Source organism: Stegostoma tigrinum, chromosome 12 (genome assembly GCF_030684315.1).
Source record: "Stegostoma tigrinum isolate sSteTig4 chromosome 12, sSteTig4.hap1, whole genome shotgun sequence".
NCBI classification, from domain to species: domain Eukaryota; kingdom Metazoa; phylum Chordata; class Chondrichthyes; order Orectolobiformes; family Stegostomatidae; genus Stegostoma; species Stegostoma tigrinum.
In genome coordinates, this window is record NC_081365.1 from 29,841,043 (window position 1) to 29,863,204 (window position 22,162).

At 43.2% G+C, this 22,162-nt stretch overlaps 1 protein-coding gene across 5 annotated transcripts in view; it reads right to left on the reverse strand.

The window, feature by feature from the left end:
- Positions 1–22,162, reverse strand: part of senp7 (SUMO specific peptidase 7) — a 111,064-nt gene that overhangs the window by 21,554 nt on the left and 67,348 nt on the right. For all 5 annotated transcript variants that reach the window (XM_048541035.2, XM_048541039.2, XM_048541034.2 and 2 more), the window contains 6 exons: positions 18,001–18,173; positions 14,086–14,247; positions 11,401–11,434; positions 9,848–10,015; positions 9,070–9,329; positions 7,679–7,815 (listed from right to left, as the gene is read on the reverse strand). In XM_048541035.2, the coding sequence (XP_048396992.2) occupies positions 7,679–7,815; positions 9,070–9,329; positions 9,848–10,015; positions 11,401–11,434; positions 14,086–14,247; positions 18,001–18,173 (934 nt within the window). The remainder of the gene's footprint in view (positions 1–7,678; positions 7,816–9,069; positions 9,330–9,847; positions 10,016–11,400; positions 11,435–14,085; positions 14,248–18,000; positions 18,174–22,162) is intronic.

The window sequence follows — 22,162 nt, forward strand, 5'->3', positions numbered from 1 at the left end:
AGTACAGAAGGCCATTCAAACTAATGTGCCTGCACCAGCTGCCAAAAGAACAACCCAACTAGTTCCATGCTCCAGGCCGTTCTCTGTCGCCCTTGAAATTCATCACTTTCAAAAAAGCCTCCAATGGAATCCATTTCCACCACTCTCCCAGCCATTCCAAATTCTACCAACATTGAGAAATGAAAGCCCACCTCATTCGCCTGCAGCTCAATTACTGACAATCCTGAAATTGTGATTGGAGTGGAAATGGAAACAAAAACAAAAACAGAAATTACTGGAAATTGCTTTCTCTCTATAGATGCGGCCAGACCTACTGAGTTAATGTCTTCAGTCCAATGACCCTTCTTCAGAACTGACCGTAGCTACGCAAGGTTGGTATATACACTATCGATGGTTGGGCGGCTGCCCGAGAGATAGGGTGTGAATGTGCAAGACAAAAGAAAGAGCAGTATTTGGACAGACAAAGGAATGACAACCTGAAAGAATCAACAGCTGCTAATGGGGACCCTTAGTAGATAACAATAGGTTGTGATAGCAGGTCACGTAATAACAAGATAATAAAGTGTGAAGCTGGATGAACACAGCAGGCCAAGCAGCATCTCAGGAGCACAAAAGCTGACGTTTCGGGCCTAGCTCCTCTGGGGAGCAAGACACACCGTCGATACAGTCATCAATGTAACGGAGGAAGAGGTGGGGTTTGGGGCCTGCGTAGGTGTAGGTGTAGCTCCCCAGAGGAGCTTGAACAGTTCATCCACTTCACCAACACCTTCCATCCCAACCTTCAGTTCACCTGGGCCATCTCCAGCACATCCCTCACCTTCCTGGCCCTCTCAGTCTCCATCTCAGGCAAACAGCTTGTAACTGATGCCCATTTCAAGCCCACCGACTCCCACAGCTACCTAGAATACACCTCCTCCCACTCAGCCTCCTGCAAAACTTCCATCCCCTATTCCCAATTCCTCCGCCTCCGCCGCATCTGCTCCCACGATGAGGCATTCCACTCCCGCACATCCCAGACGTCCAAGTTCTTCAAGGACCACAACTTTCTCCCCACAGTGGTCGAGAACGCCCTTGACCGCGTCTCCCGCATTTCCCACAACACATCCCTCACACCCCGCCCCCGCCAGCACCGCCCAAAGAGGATCCCCCTCGTTCTCACACACCACCTACCAACCTTCGGATACAATGCATCATCCTCCGACACTTCCGCCATCTACAATCTGACCCCACCACCCAAGACATTTTTCCATGCCCACCCTTGTCTACTTTCCGGAGAGACCACTCTCTCTGTGACTCCCTTGTTCGCTCCACACTGCCCTCCAACCCCACCACACCCGGCACCTTCCTCTGCAACTGCAGGAAGTGCTACACTTGCCCCCGCACCTCCTCCCTCACCCCTATCCAAGGACCCAAGATGACTTTCCATATTAAGCAGAGGTTCACCTGCACATCTGCCAATGTGGTATACTGCATCCATTGTACCTGGTGTGGCTTCCTCTACACTGGGGAAACCAAGCGGAGGCTTGGGACCGCTTTGCAGAACACCTCCGCTCGGTTCGCAATAAACAACTGCACCTCCCAGTCGCGAACCATTTTAACTCCCCCTCCCATTCCTCAAACGACATGTCCATCATAGGCCTCCTGCAGTGCCACAATGATGCCACCCAAAGGTTGCTGGAACAACAACTCACATTCCGTTTGGGAACCCTGCAGCCCAATGGTATCAATGTGGACTTCACCAGCTTCAAAATCTCCCCTTCCCCCACCGCATCCCAAAACCAGCCCAGTTCGTCCCCTCCCCGCCAACTGCACCACACAACCAGCCCAGCTCTTCCCCTCCCCACACTGCATCCCAAAACCATCCCAGCCTGTCTCTGCCTCCCTAACCTGCTCTTCCTCTCACCCATCCCTTCCTCCCACCTCAAGCCGCACCTCCATTTCCTACCTACTAACCTCATCCCACCTCCTTGACCTGTCCGTCTTCCCTGGACTGACCTATCCCCTCCCTACCTCCTCACCTATACTCTACTCTCCACCTATCTTCTTTTCTCTCCATCTTCGGTCCGCCTCCCCCTCTCTCCCTATTTATTCCAGAACCCTCACCCCATCCCCCTTTCTGAAGAAGGGTCTAGGCCCGAAACGTCAGCTTTTGTGCTCCTGAGATGCTGCTTGGCTTGCTGTGTTCATCCAGCTTCACGCTTTATTTTCTTGGATTCTCCAGCATCTGAAGTTCCCATTAACACACGTAATAACAAGGCCTGGTGTGGTGTGTGGGATTGCTGCAATACTGCAGCAAGCCCAACACAGAGCTGCTGGCCAGGGAACAAGGTGATGTGCTGAGGAGACAGGAAGCTCAGGATCATTTTTGTAGACAGAACGTAGGTGTCCAGCAAAGCGGCCACTCTGTGTTTCATCTCCCAAGTGTATAGCAGACCACATTATGGACAGCGAATACAGTAGATTGCATTGAATGAAGTGCAGATGGAAGCAGAAAATCCTTCTTTGCCCTGTTAAAATTATGAATAAATTTGAACACTTCAATTACATTGCCCCTTAATCTTCTCTGCTCCAAGTAGAATAAGACCAATTTCTCTCATCTTTCCCTGTATCTAAAATCCCTCAATCCTGGTATCATTCTAGTAAATCTCCTTTGCACTCTCTCCACAAGGTTTTGTCATTTTTCCTTAAATAATGTACCCAGGACCGAATACAATACTCCAAGGAAACCTAACCAGATAAACAGAAAGCAGGACGTAACACCAGCGCTTCATCGGAGGCTCACTGATGATGTTACCTAGAATGGTGACCGAACGTCTGAAAACGAACCTTCCAGCTCAGCGAGCAAACTCGCATCCAGAACAATACTCCAAATGTGATTGACCAATTATTTGCAGAGATGTAGCATCACTTCTTTGCTTTTATACTCTAGGCCTCTATTTACAAACCCAAATATCCTAGAGGCCTTCTAAACAACTGTTCCAATGTGCCTGCAGAGAATTATTCACATCAACCCTGAGGTCCCTCTGCTCCTGTACTCCCCTCAAAGTGGTATCATTGCCCCTATATTTCTAATGTTTCTTCTAACAAAATGTACTACCTCATTTCTCATGAGCTGAAATTCATCTGTCAGGCATCTATTTGGCCAACTTGAAATCGCTTAGTATCAGCCTCACAATTCACCATTCTCTCTCGTTCAGTATCACCAGCAAGTTTAGACTATGTCCTCAACATCCATTTCCACATCCTTTATATAACTAAGAAAAGGCAAGGACCCCAACACCGATCCCTTGGGAGTACCACTTTCAACTTGTCTCCAGTCAGAAATGCCCATCTATACCTAACCCTCCGATTCCGTTCTTGTAGGCAACATCTAATTCATACTACCAAGGATCCATCAATCCCAAACACTTTAATTTTCTAACCAACCTGCTATGTGGCACTGTATCAAACGCTTCTTGAAAGTCCAAAAATACAACATTGGCAGCACTACCCTCATTCACTGCCTGGGTCACCTTTTCAAAGAAATCAAATTTGTCAGATATGATCTACCCTCAACAAAACCATGTTGATTTTCAAGGTGTATTTTTACCTTAACCTGTATTATGGCCTCCATCAGTTTTCCCACTATTGACATCAACTGACAGATCCATAGTTTCTGGGTTATACTTGGCCCCTTTCTTAAACAACAGTATCACATTTGCAATTTTCCATTCCCCATGACTAATACGGAGAAGCCTAAAAAATTTCAGTCAATAGCTCTGCAATTTGCTCCTTTAACCTCTCTCAAGCAGCAATCTAGGATGCTTCCCATCCAGGCCTGGTAACTTCTTTACCTGGAATGCTGTCAGCCTTTTTAGCAGCTCTTCTTTATCACTATACTGCTTAGTTGCTCAATAGCCACATTTTCAACAACATTGGTTCTGTCTTTACCAAATTAGAAAATGGTGACGAAGTATTTATTTAGTATCTCTGCACTTCAGTGAGCAGCTTACCCTGCTTGCTCCTTATTGGCACCACACTATCCTTCACTAATCTATTATTATTAAGCTGTGTAAAGAACATTTTACTATTTGTTTAGGCATAGCCCATCATCCTTTACTTGTGGTTGTTCTTAGCCTTCCTTATTCTAGCCATAGCCTCTCTCCTGCATTTGAGATGCTCTTCCTGATTTCTATTGGTATTATTCTTCTGGTATGCACCACAGAGTGTCATTGAATTCGACAGCTCCTTATGATTAGTACCAAGAATTAAAACTGTTGGAAACTAAGCCATTTTGCTCCTCTGAGTAACTCTACAACAGTGTTTAAATGTCACCACAAGGAACAGTGCTGAGCCCACTGCTTTCCATCACTGATATGAAATGATTTGGATGTGAATGTAGGAGGTATGGTTAGTAAGTTTGCAGATGACACCAAACTTGGTGGTGTAGTGGAGAGTGAAGAAGTTTATCTCAGAATAAAACAGAGCCTTGATCAGATGGGGCAATGGGTCAAGGAGCAACAGCTGGAGCTTAATTTAGCTAAATGTAAGGTGTTGCATTTTGGTAAGGCAAACCAGGGCAGGGCTGACAGAGTTAATGGTAGGGCCCTGGGCAATGTTGCTGAACAAAGAGACCTAGGCGTTCAGGTGCACAGTTCTTTGAAAGTGGAGTCGCATTTAGACACTGTGATGAAGCAGGCATTTTGTCAGTGCATTGAGTATTGGAGTTGGGACATCCTATTACAGCTGGACAGGACATTGGTTAGGCCACTTTTGGAATACTGCATTCAATTCTGGTCGCCCTGCTATAGGAAAGATGTTGTGAAACTTGAGAGTGTGTAGAAAAGGTCTACAAGGATTTTGCCACAATTGGAGGATAATTTGGAGCTACATGGAGAGATTGAAGAGGCTGGGGCTTTTCTTCCTTGAGCATCAGAGGCTGACGGGTGATCATACAGAGGCTTATAAAATCATGAGGGACGTGGAGAGGGTGAATAGCCAAAGTCTTTTGTTCCCCAGGAAAGAGGAGTCTAAAACTAGAAGGCATTGATTTAAAACAGACCTGAGGGGCAACATTTTCTAGCAGAGAATGATGAGTGTATGGAAAACCCTGCCAGAGGAAGGGATGGAGGCATGTACAATTACAACATTTAAAAGGTATCTGGATGGGTCTCTGAATATGAGGGGTTGAGGGGGATATGGGCCAAATACTGGCAAAAGGGACTAGATCAATTTAGGAATATCTGATCAACACAGAGGAGTTGAACGGAAGGGTCTGATTCCGGCTGCCTCCTCCCTCTTTCTTATTTTCTCATCAATATCAATATAGATATATAGAATTTAGCAATGGATACCCACTTGAAACCAAATCCTGCACCAGAGATAACAAAGTGTGAAGCTGGATGAACACAGCAGGCCAAGCAGCATCTCAGGAGCACAAAAGCTGACGTTTCAAGCCTAGACTTTTCATCAGAGAGGAGGATGGGGAGAGGGTTCTGGAATAAACAGGGAGAGAGGGGGAGGCGGACCAAAGACGTAGAGAAAAGAAGACAGGTGAAGAGGAGAGTATAGGTGGGGAGGTAGGGAGGGGACAGGTCAAGGAGGCGGGATGAGGTAGTAGGTAGCAAATGGAGGTGCGGCTTGAGGTGGAAGGAAAGGATGGGTGAGGGGAAGAACAGGTTAGGGAAGCGGAGACAGGCTGGGCTGGTTTTTGGATGCAGTGGGGGTGGGGGGTGGGGAAGGGGATGAGCTGGGCTGGTTTTGGGATGCAGTGGCGGCGGGGGGGGGGGAGGAGGAGGAGAGAACTTCCCCTCCCCGCCACTGCATCACAAAACCAGCCCAGCTCGTCCCCTCCCCCCACTGCATCCCAAAGCCAGCCCAGCCTGTCTCCGCTTCCCTAACCTGCTCTTCCTCTCACCCATCCCTTCCTCCCACCTCAAGCCGCACCTCCATTTCCTACCTACTACCTCATCCCGCCTCCTTGACCTGTCCGTCTTCCCTGGACTGACCTAACCCCTCGCTACCTCCCCACCTAATCTCTCCTCTCCACTTATGGTCCACCTCCCCCTCTCTCCCTATTTATTCCAGAACCCTCTCCGATGAAGGGTCTAGGCCCGAAACATCAGCTTTTGTGCTCCCAAGATGCTGCGTGGCCTGCTGTGTTCATCCAGCTTCACACTTTGTTATCTTGGATTCTCCAGCATCTGCAGTTCCCATTATCCCTGCACCAACAGAAATGCTTGGTAATGTGACAGTGGCAACATGAGACATAAAATGAACAGAATGGGACTCAAAGTTACTTGTATCGAGTAGAATGGGATTTGATTACTCATTGATATTAATCAAGCTTCTTTACAAACAGGGAGTTAGAGTCCAATCAAAATAATAAGTTTTTCATTAAGATCTCCCACGGAAAATGGCTTCCAATTTTGGGGTGCAACTGAAATCTATTGTTGCTGTGCGCTGTTTGGATCACCAAAACTATATGTACAATATGCTGCAATATATATAGAACCTTTAAAAAAAATCCACGTGTGTCTCCCACTGAACTTTGCATTAAAATTGAGGTCAGACTTAACATGACAAACAAAAATAATAGCAAAAATGAAATTTCAAGTCAAATTAGAACACTGACAGCACTATTAGACATGTCTAGTCCATAGATAATCATATATATTTTCTAGAGCATATAAAAATGCAAGAAATAGGGGCAGGATAGGCCATTAAGCCCCTCAAATCTGTTTCACCATTCAACAAGTTCATGGCTGATCTGCCCCAGGCCTCAATTCCTCTTTTGTATCAGCTGAGTCTAGCTGTCATCTCTTATATTTTAGAAATAATACACCTCTGTCAAATGCATGCAGTCGTCTGGTCTCCATGACACATTGGGTTAGAGAATTCTAGGCATTCACTACTCTCTGGGAAAGAAATTTCTTCACATCTCATTTTAAATGAGTGTGTCTTATTCGGGAACAATGTCCCCTTGTTTAAGATTCCTGCACTAGTGGAAGTATTTTCTTTCTATCTATCCTTTCAAGTCCCCTTAAAAATATTTTATGCTTAAATAAGATCACTCCCCACAAAGTAATAATCAATTTCCCTAGAATGAACTAAAGATATGCTGAAATCATTAAACACAAAATGTAAATTAATAGAGATAACAGAAGTGTAGAGCTGGATGAACACTGCAGGCCAAGCAGCATCAGAGGAACAAGATAGCTGACATTAAGAAGGGTTCAGACCTGAAACGTCAGCTTTCCTGCTCCTCGGATGCTACTTGGCCTGCTGTGTTCAACCAGCTATACACCTTGTTATCTCAGATTCTTCAGCGTTGGCAGTTCCTACTATCTCTATGTAAATTAATATCTATTTTGTAGACTCTTAAAATCATACAATAACTATTGAGTCCAGACCAGTCAAGATGAATGCATTAGATTCATCATGATGTGCCAAACAGTTAAAGCAGGATCCTCATAAGCAAGCAAGTGCTCATATTTGATCAGATACACAAGTTCGTCAAAACTGATCTTCAAGGAAAATTAGGGCTGGGGCACAAATAATAGCCTTGCTAATGGTGCTTATATTGTCAGCAAATATAATAATATATACTCCTTAAATTGTGTTAGTTTAGTGTACACTCATAATTGACATAATTATGCAAACACATTCACTAATACACATGAATAACAAACAAGCTTACTTCTGAACTGGACCATTTTGTTTAAGTGTGTGCTTTTCCGTCTCTTGCTTTGAAGCAATTGAAACCACATACTGGTCATTCCTTCGTATATGACACAGAGTGTAATTATTTGACTTCGCTGAGCTTGCATTTTCTTCCTACACAAGGTGAATGCAGAACAAGACAAATGCAAATCGGAAGGTTATTATTCAAGAAGATTCTGCATTACAGGTTCTTTGCCAAGATCACTGATTTACCACACTGCTTTTCATTGTACATTTCTAAGGTGACAACAAAACTCCTTTAAAACAGGAACCGAAGCTGATTGCATTGCTGTTTCTTGTAAAGCCATAAATGGCGATTTCAACTTTACTTCAGTGCAATTACTACATTCAGGCCTGGATGGTAAAAGAGGGCACAAAAATCAAGCAAATTCAATGTTTGAATATTTTAAGTTTTAGTAAGTACATTTCAAATCGATTGCATTACACTTTCTTCATCAGTATTTGAGACAATGCTGTGAAAAGTTACATTACTGACCTTCAGATTTTTAAAAATGAAAATCCTGATTCATATTAAATATTCCCAGTTAAATCGAGTGCGTGCAAATGCAGAATTAAATTTAATCTCAGTACGCCAGCATTCGCTTAACAGACAAATATATACAACACTGTTTCTCAATGATTACACCTGCGCTTCCCATACAGAGGGAAACGGTTGCACAGGCCCTACCAGTTAGAAAGCTGGTGACAACATAGCTAAGGTCATTTTTGGAGTCCAGCCAAAATAAAATGCTTAACAGACAGTTTACTGCCTGTCGTCAAGGTTTCCAGTACATTGAAGGTAAAAATCTAAGAAGTCAGGAGGTCCTCAGTGCCAGCAGCACTGTCTGGATGGTTGCCACTGCTCAATTAACTGTAAGTCCCAGACCAAGAACAGTGCAGAAGGTAATGGTCAGTGTGAGAATTTACAAGAGTCAGACTCCATCCAGTAAGCATGGCGACTTCTGTATGGCATTTTGAGGTTGGGCTTTTTCAGGGGTAACTCGTCACCTCTGGCAGGGCCCTCAGTTTTCCATATCTACAGGTAGGCTGCTCCATGTGGCATGGGTTCCCCCAATGCTGACAGCATACTCGTAGTGGGCGGGGTGGGGGGGATGAAATCCTCAAGTGGGATCTTAGTTGTCAATTAAGGGTCTCAGATAGCTGTCTATGGTGGGAAGACCAGGATAGTTATCAGGAAAGCAACACGACTGATTAATTGTTTCCTCCCCCACCTGGAAAATTCCAAGTGGGTTTATTAGCTTCTTACAGCCTCAAATGAGTTGAAATATTCCCAAGTATTTCAGAGGATCCTCATTTTTTCCATAAATGCAATAGTTGCTGTGGATCTCTCTTAATCAACTAAGTCACCTGAGATAAATGGGACTCCAGTGACAACGTAGTCATATCCACTTGTTCTTGTAAGGTTTTGCAGCACAATGACAGGAAGGAGCTCTGCTCTGAACTAAACCTAGCCAGTAGCTGATAAATTTCATCCAATGGCATGATATCACACAAGTCTGTAACCTCATTCTTTTCACCTATATCAATCATGATTTTCTTCAAAGTTGCTGTTTCTGTTGCTTGCAAAGGTTTGAAAAGTTGAATGAAGATAAATTCATTGCAATTATCTGCAAAGAGAAACAGCTGTAATGAAATACAGGAATGAACAAAAACAAAAGTAAGTTTTCCATTTAGCTTACTGCTTTGAAAATGTGGATCGTGTATAAATGATCTTGAATACATCTCAGATATAAGGAGCTGCTGCAGGTTTGGGAAAAAAAATCTTTCCCCAGTTTTATGGAAATCAAGTTTAGAACCAAGGTCCTGATATTAACTTTGGGCAAATCTGTTGTTGAATGAGTTCTAAACTCACCTCCTGCCCAAAAATAAACAGGCTTAAGACATTCTAGCTCCCTGGTCTTAGGAAAGATCCATGTGTTAACAGACAAACGGATTTTCTACCTGCTTTGCTGGAATAATGGGAAACCAGTTCGATGCCACAGCACAACTTCTAGGCTTGTCTGAGACTTATTTAAAGCAGAGATGGCCTTACAGTAAAATTTGTACACCCAAAAAGGAAAAAAATACATTGTTTAAAATGTTAAAAAAAAACACAGATCCAGAAGGAGAACAAATACACACTTACAATTATGTTTTGAAGAACTGGTTTGTAACAGTTTGTTTACTTCATCGATATAATCTGCAGCAAACCATAAGAAAATAATGGAGTGATTCGCACAGGCTGTGTCAAACAGACTGTACTTCTTTAAGTGAAAGGTATCCAGTAGTAATGAATGGTTTATATCACAAGGACCTGTTCAAAAAAAAATTCCATATTTTGAGATAAAGTAACTTACTAATAATCATTATTCAAGTGCACTGAAAATAGAGGTCTGACACTCCTAAAGTTAACCAACTACTTTTTTAAAATTAAAAGAGACTAGAATAGTAATTGCCAAAAGTGTGTGCTAAGGCTGTTGCAATCCCAAGACCAATTGAAAAGCTGATTGTAAGCACACGCCCTTGGGCCAAGCAGCTTCTCACTTAGCTCTGGGCAGGGCTTTACACCTTCAATCCATCTACTGCCCATATTCCCAGATTACCCCCTCTGAAGATAACCACTGGACCCAAAACAATGACTGTGCTTTCTCTCCACAGATGCTACCAGATCTGACAAGGTTCTCCAGCAATTTCTGTTTTTGTCACAGATTAACCCTAGCAGTTTCATTGTTTTTACGGCTCAACCATTCCCTGGAGGCAAAAAATAATACTGAACTAAAAAGGGCAAAACCAGCTCTATAACGATTAAAAAAAGCAGGTTAGGCGTAAATGCAAAACTTGGTTAGAATTTATTGGCGGTGGATTTTGCACCTCTGTTTAATAAATCCATTTATCATTACATAGGATTATAAAATTACAATTATTTGAAAATAGCACGTTTAAAAATAGTTCATTTAGAACACATCCATTTCTATTGTCCAGAATTGTTCTATTGTTCAATACACAAAATAGTTTTTTTTGATAAAAAGACTTTCAAACAAAGGACAGTCTTAACTCTAATAATAATAAATTAAAAACAGAAATAGAGATTGCTGGAAAAGCTCAGCAGGTCTAGCAACATCTATGAAGGGAAAAAGTTAAAATTTTGAGTCCAGTGACTCTTCCGCAGAACTGATGGTAGCTAGGAAAATGTTGGTTTATATGCAGAAGACAGGGTGGGGGGAGGAGGTATGAAGTAAATGATAGGTGGGGACAGCCCAAAAGAGGGAGAACAACAGTTGGACAAAGAAGTGGATAAAAATCTGGCTGGGAGGGTGAATGGCTGTTAATGGAGACTGTTAGTGGCTAACAAGAAGGTAGTGTGTAATGGTAGATTATATCATAACAAGGCCTGGTATTTGGGATTGGCGGCTAGGATATGGGAGAGTTCAGGCTCTAAAATTATTGAACTCAATACTGAGTCTGGAGGGCTGCAAGGTCCCCAAGTAGAAGATAAGGTGTTGTTCCTCCAGCTTGCACTGAGCTTCACTGGAATACTGCAGCAAGCAACAATGAATTAAATGCGTTGCTATTTAAATATTTCACTACACCACTATCCATTTTATTACATAGTAGTAAAATCCATTCTCCCTTGTTAACAGGAAAAAGCGTATTCATTTCTAATTCAATCTGCAACCATATTGAATATACATTATTTACCTGAAAATGATATTGCAATGTTGTCATGACTAAACTGTAAGAAAAACAAAGCAAAAACCATTAAAGAAACTTGAAAAAGACATTTCAAATATGCTCATACTGTCATAAAATGTGTTCTGGCTGGATTAGACTCCATTTAATTAAAGATGTACAGGCACTTCCTGGGTAACAAATGAGTTCCATTCTTGAGTACATTTGTAAGTTAATTTGTATACTCTGTACAATATAAAGCAGACTTTCCTAAGTCTGAGAAAATGTTTGCATGGTAGATGTTTAAAATTGATATTGTGAAGGTAGGATCTCTTTTGTACCTACAAACCTTCATAAATTGAAGACCACCTGTACATTCAAACCAATATTAAAAAACTTTCAAAATCAACAATAATATGGAAAACTATGCAATCCCTCAAAAAATCTGTGCTTTGCCAAAAGTTACTACTTCACAGCAAATAAGATAAATTCATTTCTACTGGGTCCAGCCAGAATTTGGGAGTTTATATTTCACAGCTCCCTTCCATTTCCCATGCAAATCAAAATCCCTGCCTATCACAAATGATAATAAGAAAGCAATGAGAGTCTTGTCACAACTTAAATTTCAGCTTTACCCAATATTCAATTAACTGCTGATAGGGAAAAGAACATAAATTTACAGATTAACTGGTCTACAAATTACAATACTGAACAACATAGAACAGTGCACAACAGGAACAGACCTTTCAGCTCACAGTGTCTGTGCCAACCATGATATTATGTTAAACTAATCCCACGTGCCTGCACAAGGCCCTTATCCCTCTATTCCCTTCCTGTTCATGTGTCTATCTAAACAAGTCATAAACTTTCCTACTGAAGGCTTCTACCACCTACCCGGGCAGCATGTTCCAAGCACTACCACCCTCTGCGTAAAAAAGCTCCAGGTTGCAGAAGGAAAATGATTGGAGGTTGTGGAGAGACTTGTAGACCAAGATAAAGGATTTTAAGTTTGATCCATTAAGCGTCTGGAAGTCAATGCAGATGAGAACTATAGAGGAAAGAGACAGCATTACATTTGATGGAGCCAATGGATAGGCCTTTGGAAATGTGGAGATAAACGCATGGATGCTGAAGACAAAGGCAGTCCTGAGACAAGCAGAATGGAATCATTCAAGAGCAATTCCACAGACAAGAGGTACTGAAGGAGACGGAATGATCTCTGCAAAGAAACGGAGGAACATCAGCAAGGATAAACTGTCATGGTGCATTACGGAAGGTGATGCACATAGGTGAGTGCTGGTATAAACCAAGCTCAATGCTAGATTTGGGCACAAAGCAAGACTGAAGAAAAACAAGAGTTGAGAGTCAGCTACACATTCAAAGAAGATGTGATTAGATAGAACAAAAAGATACATGAAGTGTAGACTTTCATGGTGGAAAATCTGGAAGTTATGCAAGCTCAAATAGCTCACAAAGTGATGCAATCATTCTGGAATCAGAGATAATGGGAACTGCAGATGCTGGAGAATTCCAAGATAATAAAATGTGAGGCTGGATGAACACAGCAGGCCAAGCAGCATCTCAGGAGCACAAAAGCTGACGTTTCGGGCCTAGACCCTTCAATCATTCTGGTTCCTGTTTACATTCAGAAGCATTTTTGCTCCTGATCATTTTTTTTGATCTTACTCTAGAATCTTTCTCAATGCCAAAAGAAAATCCAAACCCCTCACCACAAACACAGTCTCCTTTCTTAATGGCAATAACTCTAATCCATTAAGGCCCAAGATTTCAGAATAGCTGCCATCACTCTCTTGCTTAGCCAAAACCAATCCACTATTTTGTTAATACTGGGATTTTGTTTCCATCCTCAAACTAGAAAATTGATTTTCTTTTAAATACATTTGTGGTGTGTGTGTATCGTTGGCATTGTTGCACCCCAAAATCACTTCAAGCTCAAGGTTGACAGCAAGCTACTTGAGCCACTGCAATCCATATGGTTAAGGCAATTAACAGTGCTGATAAGTAGGAACCTTCAGGATTTTGACTCAGCAATAACAAAGGAAGACAGTATATTTCTATGTGAGGATGGTGCGAGACTTTGGAGCAGTGGCGCTCAGGTGAACTTGCTGCCCTTGCCCTCGTTGATCAAGTCTGGGTTGAGGCAGCTTTGAAGGAACATTGGTAGTTACTGCATTGTTTTGTGCAGATGGTATCCACTGTAAACAAAGTCTAAATTCCATCGCTTTAAATGAAAGTTTAGTACAAAATGGTGTTAGCAGATTATTTTAATTCAGATTTGTGCTTTTGAATTTTTGTTTCTTCAGTATGACGAGCACTGATACATCTCTGATTTCATTCTTCTACAGGGCTGTACATATAGGGTGCCTGGGATCTATTGAGAAGAACAGCAGTATGATTAAGGTGAATTGACGAAGGGGCTTAAAACCTACAAGTTAAAAATCTCTTTCTGACTGCAAGTACTAACACGTTAATGGTAAGTAAACTGTGCTCTGATGTACTGCATGATCAGGGTAAATTCCAATAAAGTTTCTCACTGTAGGACGCCAGTGGTAGTACAGAGTACAACATCAGTATCAAAGTACATTTTCAGTATATATTTTGTTACATGAAATACAATGGACCACAGACCTATTTCGCCCTCCCTTGCAAACTTGGTCATGAAAACTTAAAATGATGTTTATAAAAATAACATACCTTGACAGAACCTTGTTCATTTCCATCAATTTCCCCCATATGCACGGCAGCAAATCCTAGATCCATTGTTGATTCAGTTATTGTAATATTATTTTCCAAACTGCAGTCCGTACTTTGGATCACATCTATTAATTTATTCTTCTCAGTTACTTCACATGCACCCTGAATACAACAGGTAAACAACATTAATGAAATACAAGTTTTCCTTTTGTTTCATTTTTTGTTAAATTTGTTGTGCAATCATTCAACATTTTTATTTACTAAATAGGATGTTAATTTTGACTGGCTGGGTTTGAGATGACAGAGAATCAATGGTCTCAAGTGTCAACTTTGCTAACACCAATGATGTACCAATAAAAGCTGTCTGCCAACGGGTGCTCAAAGCTCCTATCTTAACAGCCAATACAAAGACTAAAATTATGATCACAATTGCAATTTATGGTCAGAACAATTGCTGATCAGTTGTATGATAGCTGGAACAAAAACAAAAGCATTTTACTAAAGTAAAAGTCAAACTTTGACACAGTCTTCTCCCCTATGGTCCAATCCCCACCCACATACATCCACGATTTATCTGATGTCTTACGCCGGTTTCAAAACATCCAGTTTACTGACTCCAGCCACCTCCTCTTTACCATGGATATGCAATCCCTTTACACGTCCATTCCCCACCAGGTGGGTCTTAGGGCTGAGACGGTAGGAACTGCCGATGCTGGAGAATCTGAGATGACACAGTATAGAGCTGGATGAACACAGCAGGCCAAGCAGCATCAGAGCAGAAGGAAGGCTGGTGTTTCAGGTCGAGACCCGAAGAATCAGCTTTCCTGCTCCTCTGATGCTGATTGGTCTGCTATGTTCAACCAGGGTCTTTAGGACTCTCTGCTTCTTCCTGGAGCAAAGACCTGAACCATTCCCACACAGCACCACCCTCCTCTACTTGGCCGAGCTTGTCCTCACCCTCCACAACTTCTCTTTCAACTCCACTTGTTTCCTTCAGGTAAGAGGGGTTGCCATGGGTACCCGCATAGGCCCTAGTTACGCCCGTCTCTTTGTGGGGTACGTGTAATATTCCTTGATCCAGTCCTATTCCAGCCCACACACACAACTCTTTCTCCGATACATCGATGATATCATTGGTGCTGCTTCCCTCTCCCATCTAGAATTGGGAAACTTCATCCATTTTGCCTTGAAGGAGGGTCTAGGCCCGAAACGTCAGCTTTTGTGCTCCTGAGATGCTGCTTGGCCTGCTGTGTTCATCCAGCTCCACACTTTGTTATCATCCATTTCGCCTTCAATTTCCACCCTGCCCTCACTTTCACCTGGTCTATCTCGGACTCTTCCCTTCCCTTTCTCGACAATCCCGTTTCCATTCCTGGGGATAGACTGGCCACTAATATCCATTACAAACCCACTGACACCCACAGCTACCTGGACTATACATCCTCACACTCCATCCCTTTCGTTCAGTTCATCCATCTCCATCGCATAATGTTCAGAAGAGGCGAACCTCGACAAGGGAGACTCCGAAATGTCCACCTTCTTCCTCAAGAAAGGATTCCCCAGCTCTGTTGTCGACAGGGCCCTCAACCAGGTCCAAGCCATCTCCCACACTTCTGCCCTCACCCCTTCTCTTCCCTCCTACAACAGCCATAGGGTTCCCCTTATCCTCACCTACCATCCCACCAGCATCCACATCCAGAAGATCATCACATGCCACTTCCACCACCTCCAGACACATATTCCCATCCCCTCCCTTGTCCACCTTCTGCAGAGACCGTTCCCTCTGCGACACTTTGGTCCACACTTCCCCACAGCCCTACGGTACCTTCCCCTGTAACCAGGGAAAGTGCAACACCTGCCCATTTACCTCCTCCCTCCCCAGCATCCAGAGGGCCCAAACATACCTTCCAGGCAAAGCAACACATCACGTGCACTTCCACGAATCAAGTCTACTGCATTTGCTGCTCACAACGTGGTCTCCTCTACATTAGGGAAATGAAGCGTAGACTTGGTGACAGCTTCGCAGAACTCCTACGTTCTGCTCGCGAAAAAGAGCCTGAACTACCTGTTGCCTGCTGCTTCAATGCGCCACCCTGCTCCCTGGTCAACATCTGTCTCTGGCTTGCTGCAGTGTTCCAGTGAAACCCAACGCCAACTGGAGGAACAACACCTCATTTTCTGCTTGAGGACACTACAGCTCTCCACACTCAATACTAAGTTCAATAATTTTAAGGCCTAAACTCTCCCATGTCCCAGCCCCCCACCCCACACACCAGGCCTTGTTACCACATAGCCTGCCATTACACACCCGCTGTTGTTAGTCACTCACAGTCCCCATTAACAACTAATAACCCTCCCAGCCTGATTGTTAGCAACTCCTTTGTCTGTCCAACTGCCTTCCTCTCTCTTTGGGCTCAATCCTATCGTTTACTCCCTACCCTACCCACTTCCCCCTATTTTTTGCAAAGAAACTGACGTTTTCCCAGCCACCATCAATTCTGAGGAAGGGTCACCGGACCCGAAATACTAACTCTGTTTTCTCCTTCACAGATGCTGCCACATCTGCTGAGCTTTTCCAAGCAACTTTGTTTTTGTAAGAGTTAAATTATCTGTCATCCCAAAAATAAAGGTAAAAATCACTTTAAGGGGAGACTGAAATATTCAATCAGAAGACAGAGACAGTCATTCTTAATCATGGATTTTAAATTTACATTTAACGAAAACTCAAAACATCAGTCACAATCCCTCAGTGAACTTACCTCTCTGATATGTAGATGGTTATAGAATCAGAAGAAATTTACTTTGTATTTTATCTGTTTATGAGCTTCTTTACTTCTAAAAGCTGCTGTTCAGTTATGAACTGTGCACGACAGGGTATATACTCGTACTCATTTTTGCAACAGCGCAAAATGCACTGAACAAATCAAGAATCATATCAAAACACTATAGTAAATGTTTTAAAATGCAAATAAGAGATACATTATGGGCTGAGAGGTGGCAGATGGAGTTCAACCTGGATAAATGCGAGGTGATGCATTTTGGAAGGTCGAATTTGAAAGCTGAGTACAGGATTAAGGATAGGATTCTTGGCAGCGTGGAGGAACAGAGGGATCTTGGTGTGCAGATACATAGATCCCTTAAAATGGCCACCCAAGTGGACAGGGTTGTTAAGAAAGCATATGGTGTTTTGGCTTTCATTAACAGGGGGATTGAGTTTAAGAGTCGTGAGATCTTGTTGCAGCTCTATAAAACTTTGGTTAGACCGCACTTGGAATACTGCGTCCAGTTCTGGGCGCCCTATTATAGGAAAGATGTGGATGCTTTGGAGAGGGTTCAGAGGAGGTTTACCAGGATGCTGCCTGGACTGGAGGGCTTATCTTATGAAGAGAGGTTGACTGAGCTCGGTCTCTTTTCATTGGAGAAAAGGAGGAGGAGAGGGGACCTAATTGAGGTATACAAGATAATGAGAGGCATAGATAGAGTTGATAGCCAGAGACTATTTCCCAGGGCAGAAATGGCTAGCATGAGGGGTCATAGTTTTAAGCTGGTTGGTGGAAAGTATAGAGGGGATGTCAGAGGCAGGTTCTTTACGCAGAGAGTTGTGAGAGCATGGAATGCGTTGCCAGCAGCAGTTGTGGAAGCAAGGTCATTGGGGTCATTTAAGAGACTGCTGGACATGCATATGGTCACAGAAATTTGAGGGTGCATACATGAGGATCAATGGTCGGCACAACATTGTGGGCTGAAGGGCCTGTTCTGTGCTGTACTGTTCTATGTTCTATGTTCTATTATTACACAAATATTTCATTAAAAACTAAGTTAATAATCAGGTTATCTGCAGCATTACTTCACTGTTAAAGGTCTCGAATGCAAAACAGTCACTTAAATTCTTAGAAAGTGTAGTGTTATGCCTGCCTTGATATTCTCTGGTTCCAGTTTTGCTGATGCAATCTCAGACTCTCTTTTATTGCTCTCAGTTGACAATGGCCTACTTCCCAGACGTAAACGCTTAATTTCTGGAGTTAACATGGTGCCATGGATACTGGAGTCTATTTTATCTGTATCTTCTTCATCACTGGAAAGTACAACTGAGGAAAAAAAATTAAAGTTGACTAAGGTTCATTCCAATTTATTTCAAATTAAATAATATTTTGCTTCCTACTGCTGTTCAGTGGATAGACGGTTAAAATCATTAACTTATTTTCAGATGGAGAAAGATATATCTCAACAATTTCACATTTCTAGGAATAAAATGTTAGCCTGCTTATTGGCGTTAAAACTTCAAATTCATAGCTAGCATGTATTTTCGTTCAGAAAAGTAAACAGGGCATTATTTCCTGGAGATACAAGCATAAAAGATACCCCACACTGTATCTGGTAACAAAATCAAGAGCTGTACGATTATTAAAATTAGTCGAATGCAGCAACCTGGTCATAGTTGTCATCAGCAGCAATTAAGCACTTGTACATAAAAACAAAATTGCTCAATTCAAAATGAAACACATGGCCCAATGACCAAACAAAAACTCACTGTTAAGGATTTCCTTCTATCCTCAAAATATTTATAAAGACTGGAGGTCCTGTCTTTTGGACTACTGTACAGGCATTACTTGCAGGGAATTCAACTGAAAAATCAAGAGTGGGATGATATAGGACTGAGGCAGGTCAATAGCAGTGGGCATGCACATCAACTGCAAGCTGCTGGAAATGCAAAACAGATTTAAGGGTTTGCATAGCCTAAATATGTTTCTATGTCTGCAAGCCTGAGTTTAGAACAGACTAAATCACTCTGCTGTGGAAAACCTTCAAAACACAGAACCTTTTGGTTCCTTTTTCATTTATCTAAGTTAAGTTTGATAATGTCAGGAGATCTCACACCCGTGTTGTGCTCCTCTTGCTCAATGTGGGAGCTCAGGGACAGGGCTGATGTCCCCGACTCCTTCACGTGCAGGAAGTGTGTCCAGCTGTAGCTCTTGTTAGACCACATGACGGCTCTGGAGCTGCGGATGGACTCACTTTGGAACATACGCGATGTTGAGGGGGTCGTGGATAGCACGTTTAGCAATTTGGTCACTCCGCAGATTAGGATTGCTGAGGGAGACAGCGAATGGGTGATCAAAAGGCAGAGGAAGAGCAGGAAGGCAGTGCAGGTGCCCCTGCGGTCATCTCCCGCCAAAACAGGTATTCCGTTTTGAATACTGTTGGGGGAGATGACTCACCAGAGGAAGGCAGCAGTAGCCAGGTTCACGGCACCATGGCTGGCTCTGCTGTACAGGAGGGTGGGAAAAAGAGTGGAAGGGCGATAGTCATTGGGGATTCAGTTGTAAGGGGAGTAGATAGGCGGTTGAAAACGAGACTCCCAAATGGTATGTTGCCTCCCAAGTGCAGGGGTCAAGGATGTCTCCGATCGGCTGCAGAACATTCTGAAGGGGGAAGGCGAACAGCCAGTTGTCGTGACGCATATAGGCACCAACGATATAGGCAGAAAACCGGATGAGGACCTCAAAGGTAGTAATCTCAGGATTGCTACCAGTGCCACGTGCTAGTCAGTGCAGAAATGAAAGAATAGCTAGGATGAATGCGTGGCTTGAGAGATGGTGTAGGAGGGAGGGGTTCAGATTTTTGGGACATTTGAACCGGTTCTGGGGAAGGTGGGACTATTACAAATTGGATGGTCTACACCTGAACCGGACTGGAACCAATGTCCTTGGGGGTGCTTTTGCTAATGCTGTGGGGGAGGGTTTAAACTAATGTGGCAGGGGGATGGGAACAAAATATTGGACAGAAAAGAGGTAGAAACGAAAGCCTGTAGGGAACTAGATAATGGAGTCAGTGTGACTAAAGGGAATAGTAGATGAGCAGATGACGAACACAAAGGGACAAGTGGTCTGAGGTGCGTTTGTTTTAATGCGAGAAGTGTAGTAGACAAGGCAGATGAGCTTAGGGCTTGGATCGGTACCTGGAGGTATGATGTTATTGCTATTACTGAGACTCGGTTGAGGGATGGACATGACTGGCAACGAGTTGTCCCAGGATATCGATGCTTCAGGCGGAATAGAGAGGGAGGTAAAAGGGGTGGAGGAGTTGCAGTAATGGTCAAAGACGATATCACAGCCGCACTGAAGGAGGGCCCCATGGAGGACTCAAGCAGTGAAGCAATCTGGGTAGAACTCAGAAATAGGAAGGATGCAGTAACAATGTTGGTGTTGTACTACAGGCCTCCCAACAGCGAGCGTGAGATAGAGGTACAAATATGTAAACAGATAATGGAAAGGTGGAGGAGAAACAGGGTGGTGGTGATGGGAGATTTTAATTTTCCCAACATTGACTGGGATTCACTCAGTGTTAGGGGTCAAGACGGAGCAGAATTTGTAAGGTGTGTCCAGGAGGGTTTTCTAGAGCAATATGTATGTAGTCCAACTCGGGAAAGGGCCATACTGGACCTGGTGCTGGGGAATGAACCCGGCCAGGTGGTTGATATTACAGTAGGGGACTACTTTGGAAATAGCGACGACAATTCCATAAGTTTTACAATTCTCATGGACAAGGATAGGAATGGTCCTAAAGGAAGAGTACTAAACTGGGGGAAGCTGACTATACCAAGATTCGGCAGGGTCTGAGGAATGTAGATCGGGAGGAACTGTTTGAAGGTAAATCCACATTTGATATGTGGGAGGCTTTTAAGGAGAGGTTGATTAGCGTGCAGGAGAGACATGTTCCTGTGAAAATGGGGAATAGAAAAGGCAAGATTAGGGAGCCATGGATGACAGGTGAAATTCTGAGACTAGCCAAGAGAAAAAAAGAAGCATACATGAGGTCTAGGTGACTGAAGAGAGACGAAGCTTTGCAAGAATATCTGGAACGTAGAGCGAATCTGAGAAAAGGGATTAAGAGGGCTAAGAGAAGACATGAGATATTGCTGGCAAACATGGTTAAGGAAAATCCCAAAGCCTTTTATTCATATATAAAGAGCAAGAGGGTACCGAGAGAAAGGATTGGCCCACTTAAGGACAAAGGAGGAAAGTTATGTGCCGAGTCAGAGAAAATGGGTGACATTCTTAACGAGTACTTTGCATTGGTATTCACCAAGGAGAGGGACATGACGGATGTTGAGGTTAGGGACAGAGGTTTGCTTAGTCCAGGTCAAGTTGACAGAAGGAAGGAGGAAGTGTTAGGTATCCTAAAAGACATTAAGGTGGACAAGTCCCCAGGTCCGGATGGGATCTATCCCAGGCTGCTGAGGGAAGCGAGAGAGGAAATAGCCAGGGCCCTAGCAGACATCTTTGCAGTGTCCTTAGACACAGGTGAGGTCCCAGAGGACTGGAGACTTGCTAATGTTGTTCCCTTATTTAAAAAAGACAGCAAGGATAATCCAGGTAATTATCGACCGGTGAGCCTGACGTCAGTGGTAGGGAAGCTACTGGAGAAGATACTGAGGGATAGGATCTATTCCCATTTGGAAGAAAAAGGGCTTATCAGTGATAGGCAACATGGTTTTGTGCAGGGAAGGTCATGTCTAACCAACTTAATAGAATTCTTTGAGGACGTGACAAAGTTGATTGATGAGGGAAAGGCTGTAGATGTCATATACATGGAATTCAGTAAGGCGTTTGATAAGGTTCCCCACAGCAGGCTGATGGAGAAAGTGAAGTCACATGGAGTCCAGGGTGTGCTAGCTAGATGGATAAAAAACTGGCTGGGCAACAGGAGACGGACGGTATTAGTAGAAGGGAGTTTCTCAAATTGGAGACCTGTGACCAGTGGTGTCCCGCAGGGATCTGTGCTGGGACCACTGTTGTTTGTGATATATGTAAATGATTTGGAGGAAGGTGCAGGTGGTCAGTGTCATCAGCAAACTTGCTGATCACACTAAGATTGGTGGAGTAGCTGATAGTGAAGGGGACTGTCAGAAATTACAGCAGAATATAGATAGACTGGAGAGTTGGGCAGATAAATGGCAGATGGAGTTCAATCTGGGCAAATGCGAGGTGATGTATTTTGGAAAATCAAATACAAGGGCGAACTATACAGTAAATGGAAAAGTCCTAGGGAAAATTGTTGAACAGAGAGATCTGGG